This window comes from Carex rostrata, chromosome 33 (assembly GCF_964058835.1).
Source record: "Carex rostrata chromosome 33, lpCarRost1.2, whole genome shotgun sequence".
Classification (NCBI taxonomy): Eukaryota; Viridiplantae; Streptophyta; class Magnoliopsida; order Poales; family Cyperaceae; genus Carex; species Carex rostrata.
The window spans coordinates 768,326-794,738 of record NC_135950.1 but is presented as its reverse complement, the minus strand read 5'-3'; the positions used below and the strand labels follow the sequence as shown (position 1 = coordinate 794,738).

Sequence of the window (26,413 nt, the reverse complement as noted above, 5' to 3'; positions counted from 1 at the left end):
ATTGAAGGACCATTCCGAAAGAAGAAAATAAAATAATGTTCATTGGATCTGTATCCATTTCCGTAATTTTGGACACATATATAATCATTTTTCGCAATATTGAAAATTGTCTTCACACTCAATTAAAATTTAAGGTGTGAGAAAAGACAAATTATATGAATTAAAGGATGCAATGGCAGGTGGCGGTGATGTCCACTTATTATTATTTTTTTTAAATAGAAGAAAAAACAGTAATTAATAAGGACGAGTTGAGATGGCTCACATTTTATGTACATTTATTGGTGGAATTTAATTTTTTTTTTTATCAATTTTCCAAACTCTTCACAAAAATTATTGGAAAACAAATTTGATCGGAGTCAATTATTTTTTCCATGGAAATCTTGTCTCTCGCTTCACAAACCTCTTTAAGAGAAAAAAAAAATCAGACTTTTAATTCACACATTTATTATCATTTTTTATTTTATTTTTGAAGTCTTCATCGTTTCAATATAGTTACGTGTTTGTTATCATTTCTCCTACAAAAATCAATATGCATGTGTTTATTTTGAGAGGAGAATTCAAATGCCTCTATCATGTCTCCATTTTTTAAACATTAATAATTTAAAATTTAAAACTTAAAATTCAAAATAAAACCGTTAGATGTGATCTATGTTATTTTCTCTATGTGCTCATAAAAAATTACCACATTTTAATTTTATTTTTATGTGAATCAATAAGTTCATCTAGAAATTATCCATATTAGTATTTTTTTTTACAAGCTCTTGATGACAATCAAAATAAAATTGAAATGTCATAATTTTTTTACATGTACATAGATAAAATGATGTAGATCATATTCAACGGTTTTATTTTCACTTTTAAGTTTTAAATTTTGAATTATTAAAGTTCAAAAAAATGGAGGAATGATGAAGACACACAAAATGGAGGCATTTGAACCCTTCTCTTATTTTGATTTAGGTTAATTATAATATATCAATGTATAGTCCGATATTTGATTCATTTAATTGAGTTTGGCTAATATAACATCAGTATCATTTTAGCCTATATAACACCAACTCTAAAACCTATCAAATCGATTTCAAACGGTGAATCCAAACCGTTCAAACCGATCTACTTCATTAGTTGTGTGTTTACATGCAAAATTTATAATTTTTCGAATTTATTTAGTATTAAGTCAAGTGGTCAAATGTGTGAGTTTTTAAGTTAATTTTAATACATTCATTTTTTAATATTTTACTGCTTGATTTGATACTAAAATAACTCGAAAATAAAAAAAAATTGTATGTAAACGCATCACTCATAATGTAAATCGGTTTGAACGGTTTGGATTAGTCGTTCGAAGTCAATTTGATAGGTTTTAGAGTTGGTGTTATATAGGCTAAAATGATACTGATGTTATATTAGCCAAACTTTTTAATTTACTGTACTTTTTTCTCTTAAAAATAGGTGATATCAATCGTAACATTCATATATATGAAACGCAACAGTACCTATAAGAAAAATGATATCAATTGCCTAGAAATCCCACAACAAAGATTTAGACAGGAGGCAAGAGACTGAAAAATCTATGCAATTAGATATCAACCAATGAAAAAAAAAATTGGCCAATATTAGAAAGTATTATTACTTCAAGCAGATTATACACAATGCTACTAAAAGGAAAAAAACAAAAGAAAAATACTTGGTTACAAAATGAAAATAATTAGAATAGCTTTTTTACTGTTTGTCTTATTAGAATAACTAAATTTTACTTTTAAAAAAAAATAAACTATTCTAATAAGACAAATAAATTGGATTTCCTATTCCATCTATTCAAACCCAATAAAAAAATAGCCTCTTCTCAACCCAACAAAAAACAATTTACTATTCCTCCTGACATCAATTAAGTAGGGTGTTGTTCGTCATTTGAATTTTGAACAGTCATATAATAATCGAGAAGGATTTCAAGAACTTTGTGAAGAAGAATGTCACTCCCATCATATTTACCGCTTAAATGCGCACATATTCCACTTGCCATATCAAATGCAAACACACATAGTTGATCAATTGCCGACTTACAACACATCTCCTTCAAGTCTTTAATCCAAGTGACACTTACAAGCTTGCAGAGCAGGTCAGCGGATACTTTGGGCTCAAAACAATGACATGTTTCAATGGGACAGTTTGTGTTGTAATGAGGGCTATTGAATTCCGTCTGATGAGGTTGAAACTTTGACTGTGTGTTTGAAAGAATAAAAGTATGATGATATGGATAATTTAGAAGGAAAGCTACAATCTGCAATATGAGAAAAAGAGCAAATTTCACCCCCGAGTTCAGCATTTTTGTGGAATCTGTGCGTTGAGTGTTGATTGTACGCGGCCATGAGTTTTTATAAGTATAGCTGATCAGAATGAAATACATAATAAATTAATGGATATGAATTTCTTTCTAAAAACTTGACTGATGCAGTCAATGCAATGAATGTATTAAATAGGCATGAATTTGGTGAGTGTGTTTCATAGGAAAGAATGCTGCCTACAAGTTTTGTTTCGTAATTGACCCAGGTTACGTAAAAGCCATAAATTATAATCGTCATATCATATGACAGTATTTTTTTTATTTTATTTTACGAATGTTATCATAACTTATAGTACTTTTGTTCGTGCAATATAATATATTTTCATCACTTGTAGTATTAACCTCGTAAATTTCATTGATTTCACCGGTATCACATTTTGTATATTTGTTTAATTTGTATTTCTAATCTTATCGAATATTATTCATGTTATATAGTGACATATCAGAAATCAGGAAAGAAACTTCAAAAATGTCTAAAATTCATGACATGGATATAATACTATATAGATTGAAAAATAGTTCGTTCTTTTATAATTCATATAAAGATATGAAGTTTTTAGGAATAAAATAAAATTTGCAAATAATTCAGATATAATTCATTATCAATTTGAGAATAATTTATAAAATTTGTTAATACATACAAACCAAATAATGGTTTGAATTTATAATTCAGATATAATTCAAACCATCTTATTTGATGCTCATTGTAGATATAATTCATTGTAGATATAAAAGAAACCAGACCATGATAGTCACCGCTCAGAGGTTCCAATAAAAAGCTGCCAGTGCAGACAGCAGAAAAGGAAGAGAGAAGAGCAGTAGAAGAAAGAGATCATACAAAACAAAACACAAAACAAACCCAGTACAAACAACATATAAAGTAAGTTACTATATGTACAGCTCGTTTCACTTACTCTGCCATTGCCAAAGAGCGAAAGAAGATGTTAAGATAAGATAAGAAAAAACGAACTGCTGGTATGGAAAAAATAATCTCAGAAGGACGATGAAAAGAGCGATAACAAAATTCACGAAGTGTAAGCATAAAAATACGATTGCCAAATCTGCTAGATAAAAGTACCGGCTCGAACGATAACAGAGCAATAAGCAGCGTCCAAATCCACTAAGCGAAAGCATCAAAAATAGTAACCAGATCCACCGTGTAAAAACACGGACTCAGATGAACAAAATGGATAGCAAATGAATATATGAAATGGAGATGTATAGCGGTAACCAGATCCCCTGTTGCTCTGACTTTGTTTAAGCAACAGATTTCCTCAAAAAAAAGAAAAGAAAGAGGATTCCTTTTTCTTGGTCAAGAGAGAATAAAATACTTCTCCCGCGGTTAGCAGAATCTTTTGTCTTTGTCTTTACTCCTCTCTCCTTTGAACAACCCCACATGGTGACATGGAAAATCATCGTGGGAAGTGGGAACACATCTGGGTTAATATCAATCGTAGATATATATATATATATATTTTTGATTCAAGTAGATTTGATCGTTGACGTTGTATCACGACACAAATCCCCATCTATATTATAGCGCACAGAAAAGAAAATTGAGATTCAAACAATCCAGCAGCATCTGCTGGGAATTATTCAAAAATAAAAAATAAAAAAATTGAGAAACCGACACAAATTTGCTGGTATACATAAATTAAATAGCTTTTGTTATTATTTAGGGTTGCTAAATTATTTACACATTAACATTTCGGCATCTTCACATACCTCTATACCGCATGAGAATTTTAAAATAAACTTAATAGTACCAAAATTATCGACCATACGATACAGAATTCTGACAAATAAAATTACAAATTATGTCCTGTAATAGACCGTTGATTGTACGATGGAAGGCCCAGATCTGTTACGAACTTGCAATCAAATTCGTAGAAATTCAGAGCCCAACTCGGAGGACTACTGCATCGAACGCATATCTTCTGAGGTAACACAATTCTGTTTGGAATCACACTCGTCCGATTGGGATCTGAGCGAATCCGGTCTAAGGTGGGGGCGCACAATGCTACTTTAATTGTCGTGCTGATCCCTATTGGACGATCCATATTCAACATAAATATCGTGTTAACTTAGGCGATACGAATTCGCATCGACCCGGTGAAAAGGCTTGCGAGGAGACAAGAAAATCACATTTTTCTTACAACCCCTTTTAGCTACTTGAAATTTTAATTCCGTCCCTTCTTCCGTCTTTCAGATAATTTTCTACCCTTTTTTTAAAAAAAACTTCAGTAACTTTTTTTTTTTATCGAATTGAACTTTCACTTTTTATTTTTATTTTTCTATGCACACTTGAAATGTTAGGCATAAATACTTTATATATTATTAGTATCGTGTCCGTATATTGCAATGAGATATTTATAAGATAACAAAATAAACTTATACAGATTGATATATTTTTCATTAAAAAAAATGAACGATGAATATTATTTATAAGCAAATACTACATATTAGGTGATAAGAAATAAACCAATATTTTTGTAATTAGATCAAACACATACATGCAATTAATATGGACAGTGTTTTTTCAACATTATCAATTGATTTCAAATATGAATTGTTATAAAGAAATCGTTGTATACTTACATACCTTATTAATTTCTTTATTGGAATCATTGAGCAGCTCTTATGATCCTTCAATTCTAACTTTTTTGGAAGTATGCAATAAAACTTGTTTAAAATCTACATTGTACAAATAATTCATAAACTAAAATGAAAACAACATCAGTAAGGGAAATAAATTAATAATTTCATAAAGATCTTATGATATGTCATTTTGTGATTTTTATTTAGAAAAGCCTTTTAAAAAAATCCTATGTGGAAATCCACTTCCATATGTGACATGGAAAATCCTATGCGGAAATGACAATATAATATTTTGTTGAAAGGTTTAGCTAGTTTTCTTGTTAATTTTCAGTTGGTTTCTATCTTTTTTTTCTCCTATGTATTATTGTGTTCCATGTGTTTCTTTTATGAAACTACAAGAGGAGGATTTAAATGTCTTTATTTTTGTGTCTCCATTATGTCTTTATTTTTAAGAATTTTAATAACTCAAAATTTAAAATTTAAAAGTTAAATTAAAACTGTTGGATATGATCTATATAATTTTATCTATGCACGTATTAAAAAAAAAGGTGACATTTATAGCTCATAAAAACATACTTCTGTAAAATTATTTATAGACGTTGATTCACATAAAAAAAAATATTGAAATGTGATATTTTTTTTATAACACAGAGAAAAAATAACATATATCACATCTAATAATTTTATTTTGACGTTTATAATTTAAATTATAATTTATTAATGTTTTTTAACCTAGAGACATTTGCACCCTCCTCATAATACAAAAGCCTAATTCTAAGCCCACCCGCATAGGAAATGAAACATAAAACACTTACTCTCCACCCATATATTCATGTATCTAGTTTTTTTTTTTAATTTATCCTCTATTATTTTCATTTTCTTTGTAACCATATCTCTTCATAGTTCCCTCTCTATTACTCTTTAACTCATGTATCATGACTTTCACCAATTATTTATATTTTGTTTTAATAATGAATTGTGAATTCTGTTAAAATACTAATTGTGTATTTGATTTTCTGGACACATTGTTCATTATTAATTAGATATTTATATGTGGGAACAATGTATTCCATACTAAAATCCAACCAATTAAATATTTATATTTAAAAAAGAAATTTATGAGCTACTAAGAGCATCTACATCCCTGAAACTCTTGAAGTTTTTAAATAACTGTTAATTAATTTTTAGAAATTTTGTTTCTGAAAGTTTCTAAACTCCCACATCCTTAAAACTAAAATTAGAGTGTCTTAATTGCCACATCTGCAAATAAATTATAGGAGAAAAGAATTTTAGCGAATTATTTGGCCACGTCAGAGTTTATAAACGATTTCTTATTAATAAACTTTGGAGCAAATTGCTAAATAAGAAATCCATAAACTGGTTTAGAAACAACCACATCAGATTAGAAATTCTAAGAGTTTCAGAGATGTAGATGCTCTAACCTACTATGTAATTTATTTTTAATTGTGTTTCTTTGACAAGAAACTTAGCAGAAGTCTACCTTGATTGTAGCTTGTGACACTATCAATTCCCATATTGCCACTAACATTTTTTTTTTCATGTCACATTCTTGTTATTTCCCTAATTTACCAATGTGACATTATATTTTGTGTGCAATATCCACCTTACATTATTTGCATTATGTTAGAATCTTTTTTTTTTTTTTTTGGTTGGAGTGAATTAATATTTTATTAACATCAATTGAGAAATCAACATTACACATGCAATTTCTTTTTTGGATTAATAATTTTGTTTTTATTGGGTTCTAGATAGTTCTTTTCTTTATTGTATATAAATTCAGTTATATATTATATTAATCAATATATATGTGTAAAATTTGGAGTAGAACTAGGATGTTATTAACTCTAAAATCTATCGAAATAACTTTAAACATTGAACCAAATTGTTAAAACTAATCTACTTTATGAGTGATGTGTTTAGATATTTAATAATATAAATAATTGACTTAATTTAGTATAAAGTTAAGCGGTTAAATAAAAAAGGATAATAAGTTAATTTTAATGTGTCCGTATGTCATCATTTTTTTTATCTCTTGATATTTTATACTAAATTAATTTTATATATAAACACATCATTCGTGACAGTAGATCAATTTCAACAGTTCAAATACAATTTAAGAAAAAATAAGTACTATATATGGATATAATTTAACAAGTCAATCTGCTTATTGTCAGAATTATACTAATTCTTTAAATTGAATATCGCTTCAACGCAATAAGCATGATCTTAAGGCTAAATATACATGTTAAAAATAATAAAAGCATGTTATGTGCTTTTAGAATGAACATCACGTTATATAGATTGAAGCTTAAGAAGCAACAGTTAATAAATAAAGATAATAAAATATTTATTCAAACGCAAAAATTTATATCATATGTTTTCTAATATTTTCAATGTAAATAAATAAAAAAAACTATGCTTTATGTCAGTGGTTAATGATTGAGTCATTGGAGCAAACCTAATTGGAAGATAACTAATTAAGTCGATATCAAATATAGATAGCAATAAAATAGCACGTTTTCAAAACAGAACTGTTTTGTTTCGTTTCTTACCAAGGAATAAATAAATTGGAATGTCAATTACTGATTATACTTGAAAAAATTATATTATTGAGTTTTGTCTATGAAAAATTTTAATAATTAAAATCGGAATAACATAATTTTTAGCTAAAATTTATTCTAGTTTTGCACATATTTTGTGGTTTTCTATGTATATGTAAAAATGTATGAATTAAAATTGGTATGTTGTTGTGAAATCATAATCGAACAGATAAAAGTTGGTTATTTATTTTTTATTGAAAATTCATTTTTTTTTTCCAAAGTACTTTAAAATTACAAAAATATAGGTTCGTTGAGAATGATGTTAAGATATGAGGGTTCATTCTCATAAGAAGCTAGTTCAATACATGCAATTCAAGCTTAACAAAATAAAAGAAAAGGATTGAATAGAATTAATGAAATTTTTTAAAGACTATACAAGAAATTCTGCATATATAGTTGAGAAACAATATATCACATTAGTTCACTTTAATATAAACAAAAAAATATATAAGGTACCAAAGTTGCTAATATAAGTAAAAAAATTCAATGTTCATTGTTCATTATAAAATAATTCATTTGCGGAGCATCAATAAATTCGACAGGATATGATATTTATTTATTAAATTTAAATAAATTTTTATAAAATATGTACATAATTGAAGGTAAAAAAATATAATAATCTAATTAAGTAAAAGAAAAAATAGAATAATAGCTGGCCGTTTAATTGCTTATTTGTTAACCATTATATATTTTACTCCTTTCAATTAAAACGAAACCTACACTTTCCCAAAATCCGGTGCCTTTACTTTCATGGGAAAACAGATCGGACGGGTACGACCTAACCTCAAAACTTATGTTACCTTAGGTGACAAAAGTTCCCCAAAACTTCTGTTATTGCGGCAGTTTGAAAAATATTTAAGAACAAAATAACAACTCCAGGGTACTGGTAAGGGGTAACTTGATATAACAACTCTTTGGTTTGTAAATATTTTTGTCCAAGTTCACTTGGGAAATGACTGAGAAATCAGAACATAATAATTTGAACTTCTATGACCCAAGCCCACTTAAAATTTAAATAAAATGTAAACAATAAAAAGCAGAGGTTGGCCCAACGACTTCTCTTAATCCTCCTCTCCACTTCCAGTGAGGCAAACTCCTCCATCTCTTTGATTCGTCTCCTTAATCTTCTCCGTTCGTTCATAACGGTATTCTTGCTGGGCTTCAAGGGAATCAAATCTGCTGTGATCCTACAGGATCGCAGGGTCCTGCGATTTCAATTTCAACCCTTCATTTATTACATTGTACGAATCTTAAAAGGAAAGAGTTTTTGTACACGAATCTCAAATATATGAACGGTTGAGATTAGAATTGGATGGACCTGCGATCCTGTAGGATCGCAGCAGATTTATTTCCGGCTTCAAGAGGTTTATTTTATTTCCCCCTTTTATCTCTGTTTTACAATTTTGTAGTTTTTTTTTTCTCTACTCCGTTCTTCCCGATTGTGGTAAATCCTGGGTTGATCATGTGCTATTTCTAAATGCAGAATGCTGTGTGTCGTGTGTCGTCTCTTGCCCCCCTTTTCTTCACCTTCCCACTCTCCATCCCCATCCCCGTTAGTTTCTCGCCGAGACACCTGTCTTGTCTACTACGCCTTCCCCCAATCCAAATCTCGAACCCACTACATCACCAACAAACCAACACCCAGTACTAATTATTCCAGCAGAACCAACATTCGCAACCTTTTTCGGAAGGGGAAGCAGCAAAGGAGGGGAGAAGGCAGCACTCAAAAGCCATATGTCATTTCTACCCAAGAGGCGCTTCACTGATTCAACCAGCTGCTGGCTGCCCAGAACCCTCCATCCTCCATCCAACAATTCAATCATCTCTTTGCCGCCTTGGTTCGCACCAGAACCTCAAACATCCCCATCTTTCCCTCTTCAACCGCTTGACCCAAGCTGAAGGAATCAGTCCCAATGAATATACACTAGATGGAGGCCTCGCGATGCTTCGGCAAGTTTTTTTCCGAGGTAGAGAGAAAAGTTGTATAGAGTAATTTTTATGTATAATGAAAGATAATAAGTTGTTAGAGAGACATAATAAAAACTGTACAACAGAAGTTAGTAAATTACATAAACAGTTGTGCTTAAATGTTACAAAAAATGTACAATTTGTAGTGTTACTATAGTAAATGTTGGCTTAAATAAAATCATTTTTACATGATAACACCATCATCAAATTCCAAAGTCAAAACTCTAACAGAGTCTATGACGATGGATTGACACCAAAATTTAGACTTCAAGTCACCTTCTCTCCAAAGTTTCCATCCGTCCTTCACAGTGACAAGCTATCATCATTGGGTGGTGGCTTACTATTTAATTTCAATAAAACGATCATGTCTGAATTATCAAACAAATAAAAAGACAAAAAAAAAATGAAAGAAGCTTATACAAATAATGTATGAAAGTAATCCCCAACTATAACAGAATCAGTGAGCAATGGAGATCATAATAGTTCAGAAAAAAAAAAACAAAAAGGGAAAAAAATGTAATCTATAATTTCATAAGAAAATGAAGTGCATTGTGCATCCATAATCCTAGGGAAGAAAAGAGTGTGTGAAACAAAGGACATTTTGGTATATTTTAAAGCCAACAGAGCAAGAGTACATTTTCATAAATAAATCGTATGCCTCTCTCGGGGAAGTTGGCCTCATAAGTTTCTCCTAACAATGGATTGAAGGGGTTGCATGGCCTTCTCTCTGATGATGCATATGATACAACGGCAAGTGTCGCTGCTTTGAATATTCTCATTAAACTATCACCCTACATTAAATTAAAGCAGAATTCAATAACCCCTGAATACATAAATTATAGAAGGCAAAAGAAGTTTAAAAAATTGTAGAAATATTCTCCATCAATCTCTCAATTTTAGGCATGTTTGGTATATTCAAAACTATTACATATTTGAAGGTCGACCCAGACTTGTGCAGTGTAAATTAATTCAATTGCACAACAGACAAAACATTGATGTTAAATTGGGTCAAATTGAGGCATCCTATAATAATGAGGGAAAAGTGAAGGAGCTTATTATTATAGCAAATATGGGTCAAATTGAGTCTTAATTGCAATGTTAAGGATGCTTTGAAGCAAAATTGAGTTAAATTTACCCTCCATTGCATAATTAATGGCCAAGTAAGAATTGATTGAGTTAACTGAGCTTCCTTAATTAGCCTTACCATCTTTCCAAATTGATACGCTTCATTGGACAAGCATGTTGTTTCACCATTCATTTATGTGCTCAATTCAAAAGGATATCAAAGGCTTAATTCCCTCAGTTAACTCTGCAAAGGAAAATTAGGGATAGTTGGTTACATGCTGATTAGAATTACACAAATGAATGAGGTAAAATTAGGTACAATGATACAACTTTTTCAAGGTTTCATTGAACCAAAACTATGCCTAGAAGAGCAGCTTGAGATTATAATTGGTACCTCGAGTTGAATAGGCATAGTCGTATCAGATAGACATTATCCTATAAGAATTCCATTGAGCCAGCTTCATGCACAGTTCACCTGATCCCTTTGGTAGAAAAAAAGAGGTCAGTCATTAGGAATTAAGGAATACTTCAGGGTATAATTATTGCAGAAGACATGATCAGAGCCTCTAGACCCTCTTATCTAGATAGATATTAAGAAATTTGAAAAAACAAATAATTAAAAGGCACCTAATCCTAATAGAAGAACTAATTTTTGTACTACACAATCTTGTTCAAAAAAATTGGCTAGAAACATGATGATGACAACTCTTCCACACAAATGAAACACATACTATCTTAATAAATCAAATTAACCAAATTAGAGAACCACATACCATGAAATAGATGGTTGGCTCCAGTTCGACAACAATTGAGTGCTTTAATTCCACTTCGTTCCAGTATAAAGTTTCTGCAGCAACTAAATTGTGAGCTGGCGTCTCTTCGATCCACTGATTGCAAACCAACTTAATATCCATTCTTCTATTTAACCAGAGTATAATGTAGGGCTCAAGAATCCACTCATGTAACATGTACACACTAACCGATTTAGCACCATATGTTGTATGAATCTTTGAACGTTAAAGAATAATCTATTTTTTTTCAATAAATGCTAATAAAAGTAACCCATAAGAAGACCCTATTTGTCTAAACTCCATCTAATTAGACACAAACTTGTACACTTCCTCTAATTTATTTATACGAACGACTTGTGTCTGCAATGCACGTTTAATCTATACAACATATCATGTCATGGAACAATAGTACATGAATATTAAACGAATGTAGCAACAAAATAGTAAAGAATGATGTGAATTGATTTCAGAAAGAAAAGGGAACTTACAGCTCCGACATGAAACTTTGCTTCAGATAAGACCGCAGCTCCTCTAATCCAACCCATGCCTTCTGATCAATATCTAAAATCCTAATTTCGAACATATCGTTTTAAAACAATTCTCAGCCAATTAGTCAATGATTCAATAAAGAAGTCATATGACCTGAAAATGGGGCGGAGGAGGCCTTGAGATTTGCGCATCCAGAGATGAGATGATTCCCCACTGATATGGTTATAGAGATAATAGTGCTTCACCGAAATCAATAATTCTTTGCCCCAAATTGACCAATTTGGCAGCAACTTGAGAAATTGACCTACTTCAGCCCAAATTATGCGATAAGTATAAGTCCACCCTAATAAAACTGACATCGGCTTATAGTTAAAGCTGAGGTGTTAATCAGTCAAACTGATATCAAACACGATGGAAAAATATCAGAATTTAAGATGCAGTCATCTGAAAGCTCAGTTAAAACAAACTTAACTGAAATTTAAAAGAGGGATTTAAGAAAATATATTACGTCAAAGAATGAAGATGTCAAGACCAGAGCTCGAGAGAGCAAGCAGCCATAGCCGTGATGAAGTTTGGGCTGGTTCGCTGGAAGGCCAGAAGGAGGAGCGAACAATCGCGGCCACTGGATAGGTGATAGAGGGCTGTCGCGTCCACTCAAGTGAGTTGAGAGGGGCGGGAAGGGGTGGTACTTGGGTTCGGGAGGGGCGAGAGGGAGAAGGGGGGTTGGGTTCGCGATGGGCGAGTGGGGGGTGGTGCTCGGGGAGTCGGGGTCACGGAGAGAGAGAAGAAGAGGAAGAAAAATATTGAAAATAGAATCAGAGGAGACGTGAACCTTCTAGAGAGAGAAGGGAAGAAGAGGCGGGGAAGACGACAAAGAAATAGCGACGATGAATTAACCGTGAGATCGAAATCAAACGGAGGAAATACTTCAATCGTGAGATAGAGATCGAACGGAGGAGAGTTGAGGTGTTACTGTAGATGAACAGTAACCGGAACATCCAAAATTATATCTATAGATAGATATGTGATCTTGATGAACGGTTGTGCCAGAACGAATCAGGTTGGACGAATGTTTGGTTTTCTGGGACGGTTTCTCAAAGAGGGTCGCAAAATTCACGTTGTGATCTTCACTCCAATTCTCCAAAGCCTATGTTGAGATAATAGAAGTGATGAGGCTGCAATTATAGTGCTCGATAAAATGCCTATGATAGGATGTGCACTTAATGTGGTCTCGTTTACCATTCTTATCACTAAATATTATAAGAGTGAGTCTATGGTACTATGCATATTACGATTTGGCACCATGCTACGGCTTTATATTCGAGTTTTCAAATCCTAACGGTCGATCCGAACCGTTCATCTTGTTCTCCATATTAATATGTGTTTAAAGATCAAATTTTACATTTTTTAAAATTTTTTACTATTTTTTTAGATATTTAGAAAATCACTTGATCTGAAAATTCTGGACCATTCAAAAACAGTGATTTTCAATAAATTTAAAAAAATAGTAAAAAAATTTCAAAAAATGTAAAATTTGGTCTCCAAACACATATTAATATGGAGAACAAGATGAACGGTTCGGATCGACCGTTAGAATTTGAAAACTCGAATATAGAGCCGTAACATGGTGCCAAATAGTAATATGCATAGTACCATAGACTCACTCATATTATAATATAAACTTTTAGCTAAAGTTTATCCTAGTTTTGCACATATTTTGTGGTTTTCTATGTATATTTAAAAATGTATGAATTAAAATTTAAAATTTAAATATGAATTAAAATTGGTATGTTATTGTGAAATCATAATCGAACGGATAAAAGTTGACTGTGTCTTTTTTTTATTGAAAATTTATATATATTTTTTTCCAAAATAGTTATAAAATTACAAAATCATAGGTTTGTTGAGAACAATGTTAAAATATGAGGGTTCGTTTGCTTAACAAAGCAAAAGAAAACGATTAGATAGAGTTAATGGAAAATTTTAAAGACAAATATACCAGAATTCTGCATATATAGTTGAGAAAACAATATATCACATTAGTTCAGTTTAATATAAACAAAAAAAAGGTACCAAAGGTGCTAATATAAGTAAAAAATTTCAACGTTCGTTGTTCATTCACTTGTGGAGCATCAAATAAATTCGACAGGATATGATATTTATTTATTAAATTTAAATAAATTTTTATCAAATCTGTATATAATTGAAGGTAAAAAAATAAATGTCAAAAAAATATAATGTCTAATTAAGTAAAAGAAAAAAAAAAATAGAATAATAGCTGGCCGTTTAATTGCTTATTTCCTCTACTGCTTATTTGTTAACCATTAGATCTTTTACTCCTTTCAATTAACGAAACCTATACATCCCAAAATCGAGTCCTAATACCCTTAGGTAACGGAATATTTGAGTCTGATCCAGACCGTCCGTTTTTAAGTGGGTGCCTTAATTTTCGTGTAAAAGCAAATCGAACGGTCCAGATCTAAACTCAAAATTTCTGATATGATAAAATCTCTCGTAGTTCCCTCACATCTTTCTTTGAGAATCAAATTCGAGTCCTATACTCTGAGGGAAAAAAATATTTTACTTTAAATATAGAACGTCCGATCAGTATCCGGTGCCTTAAGTTTCGTGCTAAAGTAGATCGGACAGTCACGATCAAACCTCAGAACTTCTGTTACCTCAGGTGATAGAAATTCCCCAAAATCTCTCGTCGTTCTCTCACATCTTCCTTTCAAGAATCAAATCCGAGGAATCAATCTGCCGCAAACAAAACTATCTCGAAGAATCGGCGTAACCCTGACGAAGATCCTCTTCCCAGGGATTTCTTCGCAACAATGGAGTATTTCTAGTGAGTTCTCTGATCACAAATGGTACCAGAATCTAGGTTTCCAAGCCGATATGTTGCTAAGGAGCCCCAAATTGAACCCCAAACTACTACCCTAATGGCCAAAATTTCTACTAGTAATAGCCAATATGGCCGTGCCGTATCGAGAATTTCTGTCACACAAATCCTTGAATCCACCGGCTTCGAGCACTCCTACAAGAGACCTATTGATGCACTTGCTGATGTCATGATCCGGTACATTTCTCATGTCGGTAAACTTTCTGTTTCTTACTGTAACATGTCTAATCGAACCAATTGCAATGCATTTGATGTTATTCATGCATTGGAAGACATTGAATCAGTTCAAGGGTTTACAGATCAGTCTGATCCTAATAGTGTGGTTATTGACCTCTATAGATTTGGAACAAAAAGGGAGGTTCCTTTTGCTGGTACAATTACTAGATTTCCAGTTACACGTGACAGAAAGGTCGAAATTTTACCAGATGCTAGAAAAGATGAAGTTGTAGTAGGAGGTCATGTACCGGGTTGGTTACCGCCCTTTCCTGACCCGGTTAGCTACATCAATTGTTCTGTTAGTAATGGAAGTTTTGTACAAAGCCAACCGAGGGAAATGCCTCATTTTAGCTTTGGAAAATTCTTTTCTTTGAATGGGTTAGAGGGGTTTGCTCCAATTGGTCGTGCCAATGTAGAAAGAGAGAATGAAGCTGGTCAGAGAAACCCGTTTCTGGTCCCATCCTTGCCTCATGGAGAGAGGCATGTGTCAGATATTATTATACCAGGTGAAAGAAAAGGTATTTCAGTTATTGAGACCTTTGCACCTGTACTTGAGGGCTCCGGGGAAGAGATAATTGAAGAAAGAGGTGCTATTTCTTCTAACAAAAGGCCGGTTATTCGGTTTAGAATTGGGGTTGATTCGAAATCTATGTCAAAGGTGTTGTCACTTAGAGGTACTGGTTTGAAGGAGGATATATGGACACTGAAAGAAGAAGAAATGGATAGCAAGAAAAGGAGGGCTGAGATGATACTCAAGGAATCAATGGAGAAACCGAATGAGCTTGCACAACTGTGAGAGAAAAAAATAATGGATTTGTTAGACATCTTAATTTCTAGTTTAGAGGTAGATTGGCATTTATTAGGAGAATTCTTTCCATGATTTACGTGCATTTTTTTTTAAGTGTAAAAAGAATATGACTTTTCACAAGGGTAGGAGAGTAAAAAATGCGACGAAAATTGAAGAAGTTTGGAATGCATCTGACCATTTTGAGTATAGGCTATGTACTGATGATCTTTTTAAATTTAGTTGATTTGTCTTTTGTTTATCAGGTGTTTATTTTTTTATTTTTGTTGAGATAGAGATCTCCTTTTGTAATTAAACAGCAAGGTACGACCAAAACATATTTGGGATTATTTCTTCCTTTATGGTTTCATTAAATTTCAAGTCTTAATTGTATCTTTTTATCCCTGGATCAGAAGCACAGAGGCTTTCATTTTTGGATATGTCACATTTTCCTGCTGTTTCGCTTATACATTAACAAGTTTTAGGAGTGAGGAGTGTTATGGATCCATATCACTATTTGTAGAGTTTAAACAGTCGGTCCGGACCATTAAATATAATCTTTATATGAAAATATATTATGTGACCAAATGCTACATTTTTTAGATTTTTTTTACTAACTTTTAGATAAGTTGAAATCACTGTTTTAAGTTGGTCTATAAGTTTTAAATCAAGTGATTTTCTATCTAAAAAACATAGTAAATTTTCTTTAAAAGATGTAAATTTGATCAGCGTGTACATTTTCATATAGAGATCATGTTGAATAATTTGGATTGAATATATTAATTTTGAAAATAGGCATATGAGTCCATAGCATGAACCGCTCTATAATATGCATATCGCCAAAACCTCATCCAAGTATCTGTGTATTTGATTTAGAATTCTATCTGAAGGATTGATGCATGAAAAAAAAAATGGCAATTTTTACTATAAAATTGATAATTACTGCAAGCATTAATTTTAGTACGTAGGATCTTGAGATAGGGAGGGCTTGCTTCTGGTAATTTAAGGGTGAAGTTACGGTGCTAGACCAAATAGATGCATTCTTAATGAAAATTTGATGTACTTCTACTTAAAAAAAAAAAAAAAAATTGGTTTGATGTACTTACATTTCTAGAAAATAGACTGCAACCTCACCAATTAAGCATTTGAAGATACTAGATAAAGATACGGAAAAGGGCCCAACCCAAAGCCCATAAGCCCAACTTATGTTTTCTTCAAGACCAATGTTGTTTTTCTCCGTAACAAATTGTTCGATTGATGAAGTCAACTCCTTAATTGATCTCATCTAAGCATGATGATTTAAACATGGCAGCTTAGAGGGCTGAGGAATTAGGCATTACTCGTTCATCTAAAACTTTTCTCTATGCGTTATATATATTGATCGCCTATTTATAAGTTTCACCAAAAAAGCAAAGAAATATCCTTGCTCTCCAGTTCCCTATCCAATTTTTATCCAGTCATCTAATTAATGTAAAGTTTTCATCACAGTAACTAGATCAATTGGAGATATGTTTTCACAAATTATGCATATTAAGATTAACATAAAAATCCGCATACTTAGGTTTTCACAATTATTTATTGTATTCAAAGTACTCTAGCTAGCAACTCCTTGCTATATTGAACGCTAAATTTCTGGATTAAATCCTATTAGTCATATCAAATAAATGAAGGTAATTCAATATTTTTTAATGTAATGGTCAGACTCCCACTTTATTAATTAATTGAAACTCAGATCAAATGCATGATTTGAGATTAACAGATACAAAATATTTAATTTGAATATCTTTATCGTTTGAAAGATCATAAATTATCATCCATTTTATATGAACAATTATTTGAACACTAAAATTTATACAGAATAATATCCGTTTCATTTATATCCACAAAATTTTGTCCGAAGCTGTTTAGATAAAGTAAATCCAATAGAAGAACTTAATAAAATTACTAGGGAAGATAAAGTAAATGACTTCCTAAATAAAAAAACTGGGCTGTTATTTTACTCAAGTTTTCATAGAATACAAACAAGCTGCTCCAAAAAACAAATTTAATAATTTGAGAAAAATTGTAATATTTCATAAAATCATAAACAAAATAATTTCTTAAACTATCCAGCCTAGCACTTTATTTGATTACATAGAAAACCTAAATAAAATTCTAATAAAAACGATTAATTTAGATTCTACCTTTTTAGTTTAGTTTCTTAAACTATCCAGCCTCCACTGGTTTAAAATTCTAATAAAAACGATTAATTTAGTTTCTTAAACTATCCAGCCTCCACTGGTTATTACACCTCGAGCAGCACCTGCATCGGCCGCATCTCACTTTGAACAATACCCTCACCTCCAGCAACTATTTTACATTCTACCTTTTTCTTTTCGTACCCAACAGAGTGGCCACGCGTAAAACCACATAAATATACATAAATCACTGTTGTTATATATATCTAGATTAAAAAGAAAAAAATAATCCAAATATTATTTCAACGTTTTATATTATTCAATTTTTTATTTAGCTTGAAAGACACTGGGCCTTTGTTCAAGTCTCGTCCCCTGTGTGGAAATAGAATTAAATAAAGCCCTATTGCAGTATTTCTTGCTAGAATTATGGCTCTGTCAATAATATCTTTATGCAATAGGTTTTCGGAGTGACTATCTCAGAATCTGTTAAACTTACATCCGAATATGTTTGGATATCCACTCCGTTTAGCCCCTGCAAAATTTATCCGAATTCGTTTTTGGATCCATTCCTCTTATTCAGTATATATCCGATCGCTATACACGAATAATCAGCTTCGTTTAATTAAGATTTGGATAATAAACGGATACAGAGCAGATTCATAATCCGGATCCGTTTACACCCCTGGTTACTCTGCAACATGCATTGCCATGAATCGAAGGACATGGTCAGGGGTGGAACTAGGAATTCATATTAAAGGGGTGCTAAAATTAAAATGAACAATATGTTATTGGTGGAAATTGAACTCAAGTTCTCCACAATCACAAAATAAGCTCTAACTATTAGACTACAAGTACACGTGTGATATTTTATTAGTGGGGCTAGGTTATATAAAAAGTTCTAGTTTAATTAAATTTCAACATACATAATTAAAAAATTTAAAATTATAGAGTAGCTTAGCACCCGTACGGATGAATGTAGATTTGCGCTGTTGGACATGATACCTATCATACTAAAAGTAAAATCAAATTGCTAAAAAAAAAGTTTAAGAAAAAATTGTCTCGAGTATCTCAACTAACGAAATTAAAAGACATCAAGAATATTGAAATGTATTGGAAAGCAAAAGTTCAAAACATATTTTTTTCAAAAAATGAAAAGCTATTGTACAATAGTCGTGCAATCGCACATATGTACTCTCATGTAATTTACACCATTATATTATATATGTACATCGCCTGGTAACCATACAAGTAGTTGTAATTGAACAACAAAATGCTAGTCCCTTATCCGCTAGTATTAGGTGTCGTAGAGTTGCTGTTCCAACCATCAGTCATAGTATCAGAAGAAAAGTTTGTTTCAGTACCCTTTAAAAGATAAGTTTCTTCCTTTATCATATTTCTATTAACCATTTTATCTCCATTATAATTGTCTTTTTCGATCACTCGTAGTGTCTCCAATACCTCCTTTATAGATGGTCTCATTTCCCTATCAGGTTGCAAGAATCGAAATGCTAGCTCAGCAACCAAAGAAATCATGCACCGCACTTCCCAATTTGAGCTGAATCCGAGAGTCGGGTCCACCAACTCATCCAACTGACACCTCTGTATTTTGTTTAACGCCATATTAGCAAGGTTGATCTCATCTTTTCTCTTGCTCAAATCTACAGTCTGTTTTGATGAAATCAACTCCATTAGAACAACCCCAAAACTGTACACGTCACTCTTGTCAGTAAGATGGTAGCACTGGTGGTACACAGGGTCGACGTACCCAGGCGTACCCTGAGGGACTGTCAAAACATGAGTCACATTCAATGGGAACAAACACGACAAACCAAAATCGCCAACCTTGACATGGAAACCACCATCTAGTAATATATTATTTGTCTTGACATCTCGATGAATTATTGGCGGTACAACTGCGTGTAAATACGCAAGAGCATTTGCGGTCTCAATAGCAATTGACAGGTGAAGCGGCCATGTTAATGCATTCTCACTAGAGCGGGGCCCATGGAGGTGGTCGGCAACAGTGCCATTGGCGACAAACTCATAGACGAGAAGCAGCTCCTTGCTGGATCGTGCGGTGCTGCCATAGAGGATAACAAGGTTCATGTGGTGGAGATTGGACAGAATTTTGACTTCGTTCATAAATTGCTCGGTGCTTTTGTAGCTGTTTTTGTAAAGGCGCTTTACTGCAACTGTGCGTCCATCCTTGAGTATCCCTAGAGAATTTTGCATTGCTAATTGTTAATCACTGATTAACAACCTCATTAATATCCAGAAATGCTTTTTTTTTTTTTCAAAAGTATATCATGAGTGCTCCAATAGAATTCAACGCCTTAAGTAGGTATATCAAACCTAGCTAGCTCAAGACTAAAAACAGAGATATTTTTCTCCAAAATAATACTTCTACTTTAAAAAAGTAGAGAAAACATTTTGAAAAAAAATATATAATAAATCAGAACAATGTTGTATGCCAAAAATAAGGCCTTCCGTGCTATTGTATCAAAAAACTATCGTATAAATTTCAAATTTCAATCTCAGTAGCTCAGTAAATTGGTTATATAATAAACTTCTAGAATACCAATTTTTACTATTTTTGAATTTTTTTTACTATTTTTTTATGATTAATGAAAGATGGCAAAAAATACCTTGAAAATAAAAAAATTGCTAATATTTTAAAACATTTTTTTACCATATTTCATAAATCATAAAAAATAGTAAAGAAATTCCAAAAATAGTAAAAATTAGTAATCTACAATTTTATTATAAATTAATTTATTGAGCTACTTAGATCAAAATTTGAAGTTTATACGATAGGTTTTTAAAGCAAACACGGAAGGCTTTATGCTATCCATAACACCTAAATCTTACTCATTTTTTAGTATGTAAAACATTTACCTTACATTACAAGTGATAGTATTTACCCTTATATACAACGCCAAAACCTCCATCACCGAGCTTTTTTGATTCGCTAAATCCTTCAGTTGCCTCACGAAGTTCCTCATAAGAGAAAATTTGAGTGTATTCTGACCCAACCATCACCGAGTCATGAAAGTATTGATCAGAAACTTCTCTTTGTACCAGAAGTTTTGACGATGATGAGATCAATATCAGTTTCTTGCGCTTGTAGAAGAAAAGTAACAAACCACCAAATGCAAGCACAGATGCGAATCCCACAACGCATCCTGAAGGGTAATCAAATAAAAGTGAGAATTCACAGAAATAGAGTACAAAAGGGTAAAATGTTTAAATTTGAACATTGTAAAGATAAATGAAAGAACAGAAGAACTGAGAATGAATCTTTATTATTTCTTCCTTGATTACATCTCTGTTACATGGCCTTTATATAGGCATATGTTTTCCTCTTAATACAACAGTAGGTAGTCTAACTATATTAACTAATTCTGTTACAGAGAATTACAGAGAAGTTGTCTAAACTGAATAAACTAACTTCGAACTGCTATCTGTTATTACATTTCCATAGGCTAAATGAAGTTGAGTTCCAAGTAGGTTTATTGAAGTTTCAAACGTAATGGGACAGTATCCGCGAGGGTAAAAAGTGACTATCCGCAAAGGTACACTCACAAAAAAGTGTTTTTACTGAGTGTATTGGTATTACTGAAAGGAGTATCTGCGACGATACCTTCACGGACACTATCCCATTCTTGTAAGCTAAAATGAGTAATTGATTAGTTTCGATGTGTTCAAGACCAAATCCTATTCTAAAATAGTTATTTAAATTATATATCTCGGAATATTATTGAAGCACTGTTTGAAAGAGATATCTTAACTCTTTTTTAAAATGAAATAAATTTCCCACTACAAGAAATCTAGCCTTTAGTGGCATTAAAAAACGCCACTAAAAGCATGAAAAAACGCCACTAAACACTTTTCCCGGCGTTTGGGCAAGTGCCACTAATACCAGGGTCGGCAAAAGCCTTTCCTGGCGTTTACAGACCCTTTTGCCGGCGTTTCAGAAGTGCCGCCCGAAATCTGGGTTTCCCGGCATTTGGACGCTCTTTCCCAGCGTTTGAAGCCTCTTTCCCGGCGTTTAGGAAGCGCCGTCCGATAGTTTTAATTCCCGGCGTTTAGCAAATTTCATCCGACATTTTGGACTTTTCCCGGCGTTTACTCCTTTTTCCCGGCATTTACTAAGCGCCGTTAAAACTCACAAATTTTTTTTTTTTAAAAGAAAGTCTGGCGTTTAGTAGCGCCGGTAAAGATCACAAAAAATTGAAAAAAAAAAAAATTGCTACGATAGCATACTGGATGGTCAACGATAGAGAAGAAATTAAGACCATTTACTAATTACTTAGTACTTGCAACATCCAAATATACATATAACTAATTTTAAAGCTGAAAATAAAAAAGAATACATTTCCTAGCTGAGACATATAACTAATTTGTTCAAAATATACATATAACTAATTTGTTCAAAATGAAAAATAAAAACATATAACAAGCATTAACCGAGACTAATAAATGGAAATCAAATGTTAAAACTTAAGACATTTCCTAGCTGGATTCCTCAAGTTTCACCACTGTAATTTGTCACCTGCAAAGTTTTATTTTGCCTTTGATTTCATTTAAAATTTTCATTGAATTATAACATTATAAATCAAAGAAAATGTCTAAGTAATAAACATACCTAATAATTAGCGTGCATGTGCCAGAAACAATCCTAATCCAATTTACTCAACTGACACAAGAATGGACTAAGTTATAAAATTGAAATGGTGTATATAGTCTAAAATCTAGAAACAATTTCAAATAGAAACTTTATTTTTTTTTTAAATTGCTTGGTAGTGGCTAGTTTAGGAACTTTATGCTTACCAGTATTTACAATGAAGTTCATGAGATGGAAACACTTTCTGTGTAGTCCAATCATATTCTGGCACTCGCATATGAATTCTGAATAATTGAATCTGCACATCAAATTCCCAAACTAACTCCACTTATGGGCCAAATTCCAATTTGTAGAACAAACTCAACATATTCACATGTGCATATCACCTATAGTGACAAAACTCACTGGTTGGCTCAAAAGGTTAATATTTTTTACATAAATAACGGGACAACAAATTTATCAAGACTTTTAGGGGTTTCCCGGCATTTTGACACTCAGGCATATGGATCAGCAATTACAAATAACGGTGGAATACCTAAAAAACATTTTTATAAAATTACCAGACAAACGACATATTTGGAGTTAATAGCTTGACAAGATGGCGTATAATTACATCAATTACCAGTGCATAATCTAATAAAATTAAGAGGAAAATTTAAGAGAAAACTTAATCTAATAATTTTTTTGCCAAACTTACAAGGACAAAACCGGCAAGAAATGAGTCCACAATTTGGGATGCATCAGCCAATGCAATCTGACATTGTTCAGATTGGGCTTCTCAGCTTCTCTCTTGTTTCCAATATTTGCAACCCACTAACACATAACAAACACAATTAGTGAATAATTGGTATATTAACCTATGAATTTTATTAAGAATAGGCAATATGTATGTATAGCTCTTGCTTTAGACAATGCCTCTTTTCTTCTTTTTACTAGGACAGTAAATTTTTTTGCTTGCTTCACCATCACCTAGCCTCACCACGTATCAGTCTCCCTCCATCATTCATCAAATTTAGTATGCCAGTTTACTAGAAACTCCAAAACTAACTAGTACCTAATGTACCAGCGCCAACACCGGCTATAGAAGGGCTACAGAACCAACACGGCTCAACTACATACGATATTCAACACATGCAATTCAAGGGTTCGAGAGTCACGAAGGGCTTAACCACATACACACAAATCAGAACCGAGCCCGATAAGAAGACACAGTTCACAATTTAATTGATAGAGGGGATCGGTCCGTATGCCATAGAAGGCATCACAGAAAAATCAAGCAAGAATTGAAAAGGGGATTAATTTATTACCCGACATGATCGAATCTGTAGAAGTCAGTTAGTACCAAGGTTGTGGATAGCGACTTCCCAACCCCGCCTCTCGACCAACTCCGAGTCCAAATTATAAAGTAGAAATTACCAGCGATACTCAAAGCATATTGAGTTGAAGGGATTTCATCTTGGGAAACAAACGACACTGAATATCTATGATAGGTAAAACAAAATTAAGAGATTTTATAAAATTAACCCCTCGAAAAGTAAAAAATTGCACAAGCAGCAAGCTAACAGCTTAACTGAGAACAAATGCACCAGCACCGAGTCAGAAAGGAAGCGCTAGCGATGCACCGATGATCAGTCCTCGGAGAGACAGCGGGGGGATATGTCGCCTGTTTCCTATTAACATATAAAATAAGTTATACATAACTCTAAATCAGAAAACATAGTCAAAGTTCAAGATTTCTAATAAAAAAAATTGCTTGAATATGAAGCCGAAACCAAGTTGCTGGTAAGAATTGCAATTTATCATAGCAACTCAATCGCAGCTCAAAGGTTATTAGTTCAAAATATGCACATAATAATTTCATTTGTGCCCTTCAATAATAATGTTACTATAGTATGGAGCTATCAGTACTTTTCCTGTAGCTGAAATAGCTTCTGCTATAGCACAATGGGCAATGCCAGTAATAATACCTATCTGCCACAGGAGGTGACATGTTGCACTATCATAAAACATATATTACTAGTACAAATATTAAACGTTCATATTTATGATGACTTTGAAAATCATCAAATATCTGCAATGAGATGTACCAGTGTTCAACATGTACCATATTATCTCTTACATGGAAAAGAAATTAGTATGCTTACCTTGTAGAACATAAATGAAATTAAGAATGCGACACTATAACTCACCACAGTTCACCACAGTACCAAAATTTAAAAATATGCAGATGGGTCCTAATAAACTTCATCTATTTTGCTAAATAGTAAATAAACTGAGAAATTACTTAATTATCAATTAATAGAGAGAAGAACTTGGAGACTAGAGGGAACATTTGGAGTTAAAAATGAACCGGCAACTGTCGAAACACAGTGCAACTATGATCATTGGCAAAATGGCAAAAGCTCCGAATTCCCTATTGATATTTTAAACAAAAATGAAAAGATCGATTATTTATATAACCAACAACAACAGTGCTTTATCAATTTAAAAAGAAATTATAGTTGGTTACCATATAGAAGCTTCTCAGAACCAGGTGTTGCTTAACCAAAAATTATAGCAAAGATTACGGCCATTGTTGCAATTAGAACCCCAAAAAATGCTTCTAATTTCCTCACACACTAGCTCTTAAGGAATAGAAAGATTATGACCTGAACAAGGCAGCGATCCATATTGATGTTCAGTTTCTGTCAGTATTATTTACACATAAAAAGGAAAGAAAAATATTTGTTGGCCAAATAAATGAAGTATCCTTGTTGAAATATTGAAATAACTTAATAAACTAGACCATATACATAAATTAAATAACATCTCATTACGAACATAGCGCCCATAGCAGAATATTAATATTTAACATTCAGTGTCTGAGATAATCTAGTTGTCTACTTAATTTCTCAAGCACAATCCAAACATTACCAACAACAGGGTGTCATTTTTACCAGTATCTTGTAGCTATAACTAGAGGCTTCGATGGTAGATGTCTTGATTAAGTGTAGTCAGACTTGAAAGAGGTGATTTGAATTGGGAAAAAGACAACTTAGAGCTGCTCCAGTTGAAAACGAAGACAGCAAGTAGCCAGAAACGATTAACACTTAATCCTAACCCTTAATTCACAAAATTTCAAATTCAAACTCTCAATCCTAACCCTTAATTCACAAAATTCACAAAAATTTCATTATTTCACGAATTTCACATGAGAAAATTAAAGTAACTATTGAACCAAAATAACATACCTAGAGAGAGAGTGCGACGAACTGGTAAATGATCGGTCCCACAGAGAGAGACAACGGGGATAGGGTTTGTGCTCCATGCACGCGCTTAGAGAAAGAGAAAGACAACGGGGGAGGGTTTGTTCTCGGTGCTCGGGCTTAGAAAGAGAGAGAGAGATAGCGGGGAAGGATTTGTGCTCGGTAAAGAGAGGGCAAACGAAATTGCGAAGGGGGCACGAGCGGAGCGGGATGGCGAGGCAGAGATGAAGCGAAGAGGGAGAGGCAGAGAGGAAAGGCGGGTCTAGGGTATGGGTTGAGAGACCTAACTTTTTAGAACTTGCGCAATTATTTTTGTTTGGGCGATACTCAAAACTTGGACGAAATATTTTTTTAACAAAAGCCGGCGTTTGCTTAGGGATCAAATCTCAACTACGCCATATGCTGGCGTTTTTAGTAACGCCGCCCGATTTAACGCCGGTAAATATATATTTTGTTGTAGTGTCCTAATGTCATATATAAAATGTAAAGATAACTCGTAGGTTTACTTTACTGTAAAACTAAAACAGAAGTGATCCTTGCCTATTACGATTCTCGTTCTCAAGCTTAGATAGATCACTTCATCCTTTCTTTTCAC

The 26,413-nt window shown here is 32.7% G+C and overlaps 1 protein-coding gene, 2 long non-coding RNA genes and 1 pseudogene across 21 annotated transcripts; 1 reads left to right on the top strand and 3 right to left on the bottom strand.

The window, feature by feature from the left end:
* Positions 1-9,850: 9,850 nt before the first annotated feature.
* Positions 9,851-12,690, bottom strand: LOC144548267 (uncharacterized). 11 transcript variants are annotated; one of them, XR_013509323.1, is made up of 6 exons: positions 12,379-12,690; positions 11,870-12,266; positions 11,364-11,437; positions 10,985-11,072; positions 10,730-10,834; positions 9,851-10,316 (listed from the first exon to the last, which is right to left on the bottom strand). It is a non-coding gene; the product is annotated as an uncharacterized LOC144548267 (long non-coding RNA). The 11 variants fall into 11 exon arrangements; XR_013509324.1 differs by having other exon boundaries at positions 11,870-12,222; XR_013509325.1 differs by having other exon boundaries at positions 11,870-12,177.
* A 2,047-nt stretch (positions 12,691-14,737) lies between these two features.
* On the top strand, positions 14,738-15,784 carry LOC144548319 (transcription initiation factor TFIID subunit 8-like). The gene has a single exon (XM_078296993.1). The coding sequence runs from the start codon at positions 14,738-14,740 to the stop codon at positions 15,782-15,784; it is 1,047 nt and encodes a 348-aa protein (XP_078153119.1).
* Positions 15,785-18,985: 3,201 nt separating this feature from the next.
* LOC144548318 (LEAF RUST 10 DISEASE-RESISTANCE LOCUS RECEPTOR-LIKE PROTEIN KINASE-like 1.1 pseudogene) lies at positions 18,986-22,094 on the bottom strand (annotated as a pseudogene). The gene is made up of 3 exons (XR_013509340.1): positions 22,079-22,094; positions 20,871-21,131; positions 18,986-20,165 (listed from the first exon to the last, which is right to left on the bottom strand). The product of XR_013509340.1 is annotated as an LEAF RUST 10 DISEASE-RESISTANCE LOCUS RECEPTOR-LIKE PROTEIN KINASE-like 1.1 pseudogene (transcript).
* A 134-nt stretch (positions 22,095-22,228) lies between these two features.
* On the bottom strand, positions 22,229-26,413 carry LOC144548740 (uncharacterized). Of its 8 annotated transcripts, none has more exons than XR_013509446.1 (9): positions 25,804-26,407; positions 25,083-25,221; positions 24,858-24,986; positions 24,137-24,243; positions 23,881-24,054; positions 23,271-23,386; positions 22,780-22,871; positions 22,595-22,645; positions 22,229-22,501 (listed from the first exon to the last, which is right to left on the bottom strand). It is a non-coding gene; the product is annotated as an uncharacterized LOC144548740 (long non-coding RNA). The 8 variants fall into 8 exon arrangements; XR_013509449.1 differs by having other exon boundaries at positions 24,145-24,236; positions 25,804-26,406; XR_013509445.1 differs by having other exon boundaries at positions 24,145-24,243; positions 25,804-26,404.